This window comes from Mandrillus leucophaeus, unplaced genomic scaffold (genome assembly GCF_000951045.1).
Source record: "Mandrillus leucophaeus isolate KB7577 unplaced genomic scaffold, Mleu.le_1.0 Scaffold66, whole genome shotgun sequence".
Classification (NCBI taxonomy): domain Eukaryota; kingdom Metazoa; phylum Chordata; class Mammalia; order Primates; family Cercopithecidae; genus Mandrillus; species Mandrillus leucophaeus.
In genome coordinates this window covers 4,412,190-4,422,549 of record NW_012107141.1, presented here as the reverse complement: position 1 = coordinate 4,422,549, position 10,360 = coordinate 4,412,190, and the positions used below count along the sequence as shown (strand labels likewise).

The 10,360-nt window shown below is 62.7% G+C and overlaps 2 protein-coding genes across 4 annotated transcripts in view; both read right to left on the bottom strand.

Moving 5' to 3' along the window:
* MDK (midkine (neurite growth-promoting factor 2)) overlaps positions 1-457 on the bottom strand; it is a 3,029-nt gene extending 2,572 nt beyond the window's left edge. For both annotated transcript variants that reach the window (XM_012001378.1, XM_012001379.1), the window contains exon 1: positions 38-457. In XM_012001378.1, coding sequence (XP_011856768.1) covers positions 38-309 — 272 coding nt within the window. In that variant the 5' untranslated portion in view covers positions 310-457. The remainder of the gene's footprint in view (positions 1-37) is intronic.
* A 206-nt stretch (positions 458-663) lies between these two features.
* The window catches only part of DGKZ (diacylglycerol kinase, zeta), a 35,613-nt gene continuing 25,916 nt past the window's right edge, over positions 664-10,360 (bottom strand). For both annotated transcript variants that reach the window (XM_012001377.1, XM_012001376.1), the window contains 25 exons: positions 9,753-9,824; positions 9,534-9,650; positions 9,362-9,433; positions 8,966-9,061; positions 8,628-8,710; positions 8,461-8,521; positions 8,254-8,367; positions 8,037-8,177; positions 6,977-7,055; positions 6,759-6,814; positions 6,550-6,612; positions 6,383-6,456; positions 6,175-6,286; positions 5,590-5,789; positions 5,271-5,371; positions 5,077-5,156; positions 4,826-4,895; positions 4,659-4,699; positions 4,010-4,149; positions 2,985-3,016; positions 2,714-2,757; positions 2,108-2,228; positions 1,983-2,016; positions 1,651-1,750; positions 664-1,389 (listed from right to left, as the gene is read on the bottom strand). In XM_012001377.1, coding sequence (XP_011856767.1) covers positions 1,273-1,389; positions 1,651-1,750; positions 1,983-2,016; positions 2,108-2,228; positions 2,714-2,757; positions 2,985-3,016; positions 4,010-4,149; positions 4,659-4,699; positions 4,826-4,895; positions 5,077-5,156; positions 5,271-5,371; positions 5,590-5,789; positions 6,175-6,286; positions 6,383-6,456; positions 6,550-6,612; positions 6,759-6,814; positions 6,977-7,055; positions 8,037-8,177; positions 8,254-8,367; positions 8,461-8,521; positions 8,628-8,710; positions 8,966-9,061; positions 9,362-9,433; positions 9,534-9,650; positions 9,753-9,824 — 2,220 coding nt within the window. In that variant the 3' untranslated portion in view covers positions 664-1,272. The remainder of the gene's footprint in view (positions 1,390-1,650; positions 1,751-1,982; positions 2,017-2,107; positions 2,229-2,713; positions 2,758-2,984; positions 3,017-4,009; positions 4,150-4,658; positions 4,700-4,825; positions 4,896-5,076; positions 5,157-5,270; positions 5,372-5,589; positions 5,790-6,174; positions 6,287-6,382; positions 6,457-6,549; positions 6,613-6,758; positions 6,815-6,976; positions 7,056-8,036; positions 8,178-8,253; positions 8,368-8,460; positions 8,522-8,627; positions 8,711-8,965; positions 9,062-9,361; positions 9,434-9,533; positions 9,651-9,752; positions 9,825-10,360) is intronic.

Sequence of the window (10,360 nt, the reverse complement as noted above, 5' to 3'; positions counted from 1 at the left end):
CCTGGCGCCCTGCGGGCTACTGGGGAGGGGGCGCCACCTGGGGCCGTTTCCGCGGGTGGGCAGGGAGGCGCTCTGCTGTGCTGAGGGGAGTCTGGGACTCGGACCCCCAGAGAAAGTCACGGGTGCGGTCACCCAGTGCCTTTCCGGGAGCACAGGCATGAGGGACAGCGAGTGGGGGTCCTGGGGGAGGAGCCCGCAGACCTGGATTTGGTGAAACTTGGCGCTGACACGAGCCGTCTGAGAAGTTCCAGACCTGGCCACAGCGGCGGCTCCAAGTGCCCACCCCCTCTGACCCCGGGCCTGCGGCATTGCCTCGCCCGGTTCCCCCAAACCGGGAGAGCCCCCGAGGCCTGGGGGAGGGGCTTGCTCAAGGCCACAGGGCAAATGGGCCACAGAGCCCGGGCTCGCCCCCGCCCCACCCCTTTCACTTTCATTGTTGTTCCCCGCGGGAAGCGGGAAGCCGGAGGGATCGGCCCCGCCCCTGGCCCCGACGAGCTCGGCCGTCGGGCAGAGGTCAGGAACCGGGCAGGCCCTGGGACCCACCCCCAAACGGGAGCCGGGGACCCGAGAAGGTGCTGTCGACAGCATCCAGTTCCCCACCCCGAGGACAACCCCGCAGCCCCCGCTTTTTGTTAGACCTCCTCCGCAAAAGAAGAAAAGCAGAAAAGAAAAAAATCCACTTTACTGAGTCACACCCAGCTGTAAACATGTCACCGTGAGAGTCCCGCCCCCCACCCCCAGGCCGCACAGTCCGCGATGAAATGACGGGGGAGCGGGGAGGGTCGCCGGAGCGGGTGCCAAGCAGGGCAGGGCGGGCAAGTGCAGCAGGCGCTGGGTGTCCGGGAGGAAGCCCGGGGGAGGTGGGGTGGGGCAAGAGCGGGGGCTGGGGGCCCGGCCGAAGACCAGGGGGCCCAGGAAGCCTCTTTCCGAAGGCCTCCCTCTCTCTCCAGCCCCTCCACTCCTCGGAGGGCATCTGCTGCGGCCAGGGAGCGCCCTGACCCAGAATCCCCCCGCAAAGGCATGTCCAACCCAGCCCTGTCCTGTTCCCCTGTGAGCCTCCGGGTCCGTTGGGGGCCTCAGGGGGACAGGTGAGGCCCCCAGCTCCTGAATCCAGCCCTAGGTTTGGGCGGCTCCTTAGGGCGCGGCACGGGGTTCTTTCCCTGGGGCCTGGGTCCCCCCGTGGCCGTCCCACTGGAATGTGGCAGTGAGGTGGGCAAGGAGGGCGCTCGTCCCCTGGCCGCATTGTCCCTCCTGCTGCCCGTGGGCAGCCCGCTACACAGCCGTCTCCTGGTCCTCCCGCTGGATCATCTGGTAGTGCTGCCGGTTCTCCAGGTAGGCGGCCAGCTCGGTGTCCTGAGCCTTCTCAGCCCGCTGCCGGGGAGTGTCTCCCTGGAGGAGGGGGGAGCTGCGATCAGCAGGGGCCAGAGGCAGGCCTACCCGCTAGCAGGCTGAGAAGCAGGGGCTCTACCTCCCTGTGGCCTGGTCGGGAGGGAGGCCTCTCTGCCCACCAGCTCCTCCCCTGCTGGCTCAGGTTTCTCAGGGTCTGGACTGCGTCTTCCCAGGGACAGCCCCCAGCCCCAGCTCTCCTCTAGGACCTTGGGAAGGGTTTGGTTGGTGCCTGCATGGGCTTCCTGCCCGCCGTCTGCTCACCTGCTGGTCTGTCTTCATGAGCGAGGCCCCGGCCTCCACGATGTAGTGGCAGATGGTGCGCTGGCCCAGGGCCGCTGCCTGGTGCAAACAGGTCTCCCCGCTGGGGGAGCAGGGGCTGGCTGTGTACCCCATCCTGGCCCCTGATCCACCCATCTGTCTCCCAAGGGCCATCAGAAAAGGCACGAAGTTCGGGGCTCTGGGGCAACAGGGGTGGCCCAGGGGATGACAGATGTGGCCAGAAAGTTTACGGGCTCTGACCTGACAAAATGGGAGGGGTGGGGAAAAGGGCGGTTTCTGGGATGACCAGGGTCCTGCACTGCCCAGATACTCACTTTTCCTCCACAGCATCGAGGATCTCTGGGGGGGCTGGAGAAGGGGAGAGGGTGGTCAGAGAGGCCTGACAGCCCCTCCTCCTCCCACCTTGGCCCCAGGCCCTGGGCCCCATCGCCCGGCTCACCGTGGTCCAGCAGGTAGCGGACCACATCCTTGCTGCCAGTGCTGACTGCATGGTGCAGGAGCGTGCGGCTCCGCTCGTCTCGGTGCATGAGGTCGCCCCCAGCTCGGTGCAGCTCCTGGAGCTGAGGGCAGGAGGCATGGCAGGGCAGGGCCTCCTGGGGCCACCCCTCCTTCCCCCAGCTGACACGCTGGCCCACAGCCGGGTACACCAGCACAGGCCTGAAATGAGTGCGCTCATACATCTTACTCCCGAGTTGCCTCTGTGGGTCTCTCTGGAGCACCAGAGGGGCCTCTCACCCCACAGCCTGTGGGCTCCCTGGCAGCATTGGTGACCAGGCCCTGGAGCAGTGCTTCCTCTGACCTGCTCCTTTCTAAGCACCAGGAACTGGTGGACTGAGCTAGGAAGCCCCTACCAGGAGCCATCTATTGTGGCCTAGACAGAGATAGGGTAAGGTGGAATGGGACGATCACTGGAGATCCCACAGAGGGCCAGAGGATGACAGATGACAGCACCTGAGCAGGTCAGCTCTTGGCTCAACCCAGAGGCCTTGCTCCCCAGGACCTGAGGGAGCTGCTGGGGGAAGGAACTGGAGCCTGGAGCTAGTACCTTACAGAAGTCGTTCCTCTTGGCAGCCTCAATCAGCTCTTCACCTGCACGGAACACCTGCCCGTTACTCTGCAGTCGGGGACTTGGGCTTGGGTTGGTGTTTCAGTGGACAGGACTGTGCCTGCCGGGCATGTGCGCCCAGGGCTGGGTTGGTGCGTGAAGCTCGAAGGCTGTGTTTGTGTAAGGCTGTATCTGGGCCCTATCCCCACCCCACTGAGTCTCCTGCCCCCAACCAGGCAGAAAGGAGGGGCCCCAGAGGGAGAGGCCTCACCTTCAGGGGGTGCGGCATCCCCTTGCAATGACCTGCAACAGAGCACGACGTGCTGTGACCAGCTACGGCACAGGCCAGCTGCTCGCCCTCCCCAGCCCCAACTGGGGGCGTCTTCATCCTTTCCACAGTTTATTGAGTGCCTGCTACACACCAAGCACTATTCCGGGTACTGGGGATACAGCAGGGAAACGAGGCAGAGGAAGCCCTTGCCCTCATGGAGCTTACATTCTAGTTCAGGGATGCAAACAAGTCAAATAAATAAGGAGTTCTGAGAGCAAGGGTGCTCTGAAGAATTCAGAACAGGTGGTGTGGCACCCCTGCAGAAGGGGTCCTAGGAGTGACCTCTCCAAGGAGGAAACTGCCAAGCTGAGATTCGAGTGGGATGGGGGTGGGGGAGCTCTGGAAAGATGGGGGAAGAGCTGGAGGCAGTGATGACAGAAGTCCAGTGGTGGCAAAAGCCTGAGGCCTCAAAGAACCAGGAGAAGAGAGTGGGGCAGGACCGTGGAGGTGAACGCAGGGAGGGGGCTGGGAGCCCAGTGCAATGACCGGGGGCCTGGGGAGAACCTGAGTTCAAAGGGATGCTGAGAAAGAAGCTTCTAGGTAGGGGAATGGCCTGGTATGCTCTGCATTTTTAGTTGGCCGTGGTGTGGAGACGGGGGTGGGAGGGCACGAATGGCTGCAGGGATATAAGAGCTGGGGGCCAGGGTGTGGCATGGCAGCCCTGGTGCCAGACAGGCTGGCGGCAGTGGGGATGGGGGGAGTGCTCGGGTGGTGGGGCAGGGGCCGCCAGGACTGGCTGAAGGATGAGGTCCAGGGGAGGTAGAAGTCAGGGAGCGAGCCCAGGTGGATGTGAGGCTGCTTCCCAGGGAACTGCAGGGCTGAAGGTGTCAGGGGGGCTTTGGCCAGGTGCAGGTTGACACCATTTAGTTAACTGGTGGAGGGGCTGGAAGCAGGGATTCCGGAGTCATCGGCTTACATGTGGGACTGAAAGCCAGGGGCTGGAGGAACAGGACACCAGGACTCACCGGGGCGTGGGTGAGCAGGGTGAGGTGGGGAGAGGGGAAGTGGGGGTCGGGAGGTCAGGCCGGGCCGATGCCCCCAGCAGCTCAGGGTCCAGGATATAAATCTCATCCTGTGCGATCTCAGTCACATAGTTGAGGTGCTCCTGTTGGGGGGGAGGTCAGGGCAGGAGGTCAGGGCACCTGACGGAGGGGGCCAAGGGGCAGTAAGGCTGGCAGACCTGGAGAAGCCTCTGCTGTGAGCACAAACACCGAAAGGAGGTGGCCAGGCAAGGGGCCCTGCCTGTCCCTCTCCCACTCCTTCCCATTCCTGACACCTCCTCCGACTGCCCAGCCTTTACCAGATGAGCTGGCACCTGGCCAGAGTGCCTTTGCTTCTATGTCTCCCTAGATGGCTCTGGGCTTCCAGGCCCTCCTGCCCACCCAGCAAGCCTTTGCTAGGTACCCGGCTGCCTTTCCGGCTGGTACCACACTGTACTCTCCAGTGTGGAGGGCAGGGCCGCAACCCAGTCTGTGCACACACAAGTGTGAAGGCCCTCAGAGGCATGAGGACAGAGGTGAGCCCATCAGGGGAGCTAACAGGGAAGGCACCCCAGGAGAGGCGACCCTGGGGCCCCAAACCAGCTGTGGCTGGAGCAGGCCTGCAATCGCTCACCTGGGCTCGGTCGATCCTGTAGAAGCGGCTGGCAGTGGTGGCTGTGGGAGAGAGGGCAGCCGAGGATCAGGGAGTGCCATGTCCAGGCCTAGGTCCTCTGCTGCCCCCACCTGGATTCCCCTAGGGAGGGGACAGGAAACAGCCTGGCACTCTGGGAGTAGACTCACCGTCCAGGAAGCACCACTTGGGGGACAGTTTCTGGCATGTCGGGGACTTGGCTCCAGCACCATCGGGCTCCTGTGGAGAGAAGCAAAGTCCAGGCTGGGACAGAGTGGGGGCCAGGGAGGGAAGGGAACTTGGAGTAGGGTCACCAGCACAGAGGAGGCTCTGCAGGGCGAGCTCGCTGCGGGAGGAAGGGGCATGTCCTCACTTCTCGCCACCCTCTTGGTGGGCACCCGGGGAAGCCCCCACCCCTTACCTGCTGCAGCCTCTCGATGTGGGCGCGGCAGAGCTCTAGGTCACTGTCTCCTGGGACCACCACAGTGCCCAGCGGCACGGCTGGAGGACAGAGCACCTGTCAGCAGCTGGCTGCATCCCACAGCCCTGCCCAAGGGGGCCCCGGCTGCCTCATCCCCTCCTGGCCACCCTGCCAGACCACCCCACTGCACTCACAGGCCTCCTTGAGCTGCTCCTTGTCGTAGTGCAAGGCCTCGTAGTCGTGCATGCTGACGCGACTCACCTGGATGCGCAGCTGCTCGGGCACCGGCTGCTGGCTGTCGGGCAGGGCCGGTAAGCGGGGGCTCAGCAAGGGCCCTGCCTGGGTGCCACCCTCGGCCTGGCACCAAACCACGTGCCGAGAGAAGGTCCCGCCCCACTCCAACACCCCTGGGGCAGAGGGACAGTCAGCCCCTTTTACAGATGGGGAAACCAAGGCCCAGAGAGGGCAGGCTCTGGCCTCGGCGCCCAGGGCACGTGGCGGGGTGGGACGTACTCGCTGTGCAGGGGGGCGGCGCTCCGCCGCTTGGCTTTCTGCACCATGGTGGCCTGGTTGCGCAGGGCGATGCGGATGCGTGAGGCTGCAAGCTTGCAGGGCTCGCCGTCCACCTGCACCGGGATGGCCTTGGACGTGGTGAGCACCACCTCACGGCACTGCGTCAGCCGCTCGCCATGCCCGCCCACCTGCAGCGCGGCCTGTGGACACAGGAAGCTCGGGTCAGATGGCACCAGGGCTGGGGGTGGCGGGCCCCAGGCTCTGCTCCTTCCGAAGCAGAAGCTCTAGCCAGAGAACAAAGGTGAGAGTGACCCCTGGTCAGAGGGCAGAGGGGAGGGCGAGGCCCTAGGTGGGGAGGGGAGGGGGCAGAGGCAATGAAGGTGACTCCTCAGTCAGAGTGGGGAGTGAAGGTATCCCGAGGCATAGCGAGGAGAGGGGGTGGGTGCCGCTCTCGAGCCAGAGGAACGAGACAAAGAAGGAAGGTGAGGATGAACTAGGCTGCCGTGGCCCATGGAGGCGAGTGTGGATGACCCCTTCCACCTTTGGGCTGTGCTCTCAGGCACCGTGGGGCCAGCGTCCACTTACCAAGGACGTCATGGTGAAGCCAATGACCTCGAGGTAGCCGTCGTCATGCCGCTGGGGCTCAAAGTCGTGGTGCTCCCCAGGGTGGCCCCAGGGCATGGTGCCTGCACAGTACCTGCATGGGCGGGCGATGACACGGGCCTCAAAACACAGTCCCTACAGGAGAGGACAGCAGGGCCCCATCCCCCCACCCCAGGAGGCCCCTCCTCACCTGGGGATGTTCAGGAAAACAACACACTGGGGTTTCAGGTCCTGGATCTTAGGAGTCAAGTCTGTTCCATCACACTAGAGGCGGGCGGGGAGGGTGTTGAGGTGCATGTGCCAGGTGGCCTCCCTCCCTTCTGGCCCGCCTACCCGCGGCAGCCTGGCCCCACTCACCACCACTCGGATGTGCTTGGCCAGGTCCTTGGAGCTGCCCATCAGGAAGTCGGAGAAGGCTGTCTGTGGGAGACAGAGCATCACCATCTGCTGACAGAGATCTTTCCTTACCAGCACCCGACAAGGCTCCTGGGGCCTGGTGGACACAGGTGGGCAGGGGCACGGGTGGTAGAAGAGGTGGGCACAGGCGGGGGTGCAGACCCACTCACCCCAGCGTAGAACATCTTATTCCGAAAGCGGCTGTTGAATTTCTCTGGGTTGGCCTCTGGGTGGAGACAAGCAGGGGGGCCAGTGAGTCACCCCAGCCTGCCCAGGTGGGGTTGGGGGAGGGCTGGGATGGATGTGTTCACTGGCAGGAGCAGGGTCTGACCCTCCTGGGGACACTCCTGTGCCCACCCTGCCCTGGCCTCCGTGGGAGGCTGCCAACCTCGAGACTCGTGGAACTCCAGGGTGACATGGGCATCAAAGCCCAGGCTGAAGTAGTTGTTGAAGACATCCAGGGGCAACTGGAAAAAGGTCAAGGGACCAAAATGAGGGCTGGGCCTCACAGATGTCCCCGCTCCAGGGGCCTTGTGTGGCCGAGCCAGCTCAGCCCATCTGTTCACAGGCCTTCCCTGGTCAGCAGTGTCTGCCTTCACCTGCCGTCAGGCGCAGCCCTACTCTGCCTGGTGGCTCCTGGGGGATTTCCCTGCATGCCTGGCAGCATCTCTTCCCTGTCAGCTCCCCTAACACTTCTTCCTGACACGCCATGTGGAACACAACAGTGGAGCGTGGTTTTGCTCACTGCTGAGAGTAGTGCCTGGCAGGTAGCACGCGCTCAGTGCATGTTTGTGGAATAAAGCAGCATCTTCTGGCCAGGCGTGGTGGCTCACACCTGTAATCCCAGCACTTTGGGAGGCCGAGGCAGATGGATCACCTGAGGTCAGGAGTTCAAAACCAGCCTGATCAACATGGTGAGACCCCATCTCTACTAAAAATATAAAAATTAGCCAGGTGTGGTGGCAGGTGCCTGTAGTCCCAGCTACTCAGGAGGATGACGCAGGAGAATAGCTTGAGCCTGGGAGGTGGAGGTTGCAGTGAGCCAAGACTGCACCACTGCACTCCAGCCTGAGTGACAGTCAGACTCTGTCTCAAAAAAAAAAAAAAAGGAAAAGAAAAAAAAATTAGCCAGGTGTGTTGGCACATGCCTGTAAATCCCAGCTACTCAGGAGGCTGAGACAGGAGAATTGCTTGAACCTGGGAGGCAGAGGTTGCAGTGAGCTGAGACTGCACCACTGCACTCTAGCCTGGGAGACAGAGCAAGACTCAGCCTCAAAAAAAAAAAACCAGCATTTTGTGAGGCAAGTACTATTATTCCCATCGTACCAAGAAGAAGTGGAAACTGGAGAAATGAAGAGACGTGCCCAAGATCCCAGAACCAGCAAGTGGGAAAGTGGGACCCAGTCCCCAGTGGCCCTCCCTGCCCCGCCCCACCCTGGCCAACTTACCCGGTCGGTGGCGCCTTCATCTCGGTCCTCAGGCCCTGCCTCGGGGTTGGGCTCAGCGTGGAGGTCCCAGCGGTCCAGCTGTACCACGTTCCCCTCCTCCACGTGGGAGAGGATCTTGGACACAGGCTCATCTGTGTAGCCCTGAGGGAGGAGGCAGGGACTGAGCCCTCTGTGGCTGGAGAGGCCCCGGCTGCACCCCCCTCCTATGGGTGCTTACCCCACCCCAGTTGAGGGTTCGGGCCAAGTCGTTGCCAGTACCCAGGGGCAGGATGGCAACAGGGGGCGGCGGCTTCAGGCGTAGCTGGTCCAGGGTGGAGAGGATCCAGCCCACCTGGGGGAGGGAGAGCAGAGGCAGGTCAGCCCCACAGGGATCCCGGCTTCAGGCCCAGCCCTGGTGCTCGGCTGGCCCATGCAGGGAGCTCACCGTGCCGTCGCCCCCGCACGCCAGGATCCGCAGGTTGTGCACTTTGCGGTACATCTCCAGCCTGGGCTCATGGGAAGATAGCAGTGGGGTCACGGGATGTGTGCTGTACCCCAGGAGTGAGGCAAGTTTCCCCCCACGTCCCCCACAAAACCTTGGCAAGTACTTACGCCTCCCTGGGCCCTCCCTGGCTCAGGTCGAAGACTTGTCGGGGATTGAGATACCAGAGGAAGGACTGGATGATCTTCGCACCCTGGATGGGACGGGAGCCGAGAGACAGGCAGGCAGTGGCGGGACGAAGTGGGAGAAGCACAGGGAGAGGGGTGTGACTGTGGGAACCAGGGCCAATAAGGGGTGAGGGGTGGAGAAAGGACAGGATTTTCTCAGGATCCCTGGGAAAGAGGGATTGGGGCAGAAGCCAGAATGGGCTCTGGGAATAGCTGCTGGCAGACAGGCTGGGCCCCAATCCCCGCCCGAGCCCTCAGCTGAGAGGCAAGGCCACGTTTACCTGGTTGCCCCCACTCTTGGGGTTCACAAACACCAGCAGGGGCTTCATGAGCGGGGAGGGGGTGGGTCTGATGATGAAGGGTCTCCAGCGGCCCTCCTGGGAGACAAGGCGAGAGCCTGTAAGCTCCTTCCTGTCCACGACACCCTACCATCATCCTTAGCAGGCCCCCTGGGTGACTCTGTCCCCCCTTGTGTACCCTCATGTACCACCTCTGGGCCAGATCTTACCAGGCCACAGAGCAGAAACTGGCATCTAATCCTGCCCTCCTCAGAGGCCCCAGAGCCCACACGGACCCCTGCCAGCTGGCAGCATTAGCCGGGGGTGGAAGGTCTGTACCCTGAGCCACAGACCCCTCTCTCCGGCTCCCCTGCAGCCTCTGTCCAGCCTGGGACTGACCTCAGGCCCTTTCTTGCTGGACTTCCTCTTGAAGGATGCCCTCTTCTTCTTCTTGCTTGCTTTCAGGGTATTCTGCAAGGGAAGCAGGGGCGTTGGTGACAAGGTGGGCAGGCTGGGGTGGCTGGCAGACCCCAAGGACGTGGGGGGCATCAAGGGTACAGGAAGTACTCACCTGGGGCCTCCGTGCACGGAGGATCCAGGTGGGCGGGATGACCACGGCCGCGTGGACCCCCAGGGAGCACGGCTCCTCAATCTGCTGCAGCATGAAGCAGGAGACCTTGCTGTGGTACTGAGGAGAGTGAGGGGTAGGGCTCAGCGGGACCGTGTTCGGACTCGGGGACCCAAACCCAGCAGTGCAGGGCGTGGCCCTGGGGGCGGGGGCACCACTCACTGCCTGCTTGCACCATGAGCAGCTGATGGCCACAATCTCCTTGCTGTGGAAGGTGAACTTCTGCTGGAATCCCTGAGGGTAGACAGGACGGATGGGCACCAGGGCGGGCCTGGAGCAGCAGACCCAGTCCCTCTCCTGCTGCCAACCTCTATCCACCCAGAGACAGGGCCTCGCTATGTTTCCGGGCTGGTCTCAAACTCCCAGGCTTAAGCAATCTGCCTCAGCCTCCCAAGTAACTGGGAACAACAGGCATGTGCCACCATGCCCAGCTCTGAACGCATTTTTTGTTTTTGTTTTAAGATGGAGTTTCGCTCGTTGCCCAGGCTGGAGTGCAGTGGCGTGATCTCAGCTCACTGCGACCTCCACCTTCCAGGTTCAAGCGATTCGCTTGTCCCAGCCTCCTGGGTGGCTGGGATTACAGGCGCCCACCACTATGCCCAGCTAATTTTTTGTATTTTTAGTAGAGATGGGGTTTCACCATGTTGGCGAGGCTGGTCTTGAATCTCCATCACCTCAGGTGATCCTCCTGCCTCAGCCTCCCAAAGTGCTGGGATTACAGGCATGAGCCACCATGCCCAGTCTGAACACATTTTTTAAAATAAAAAAAA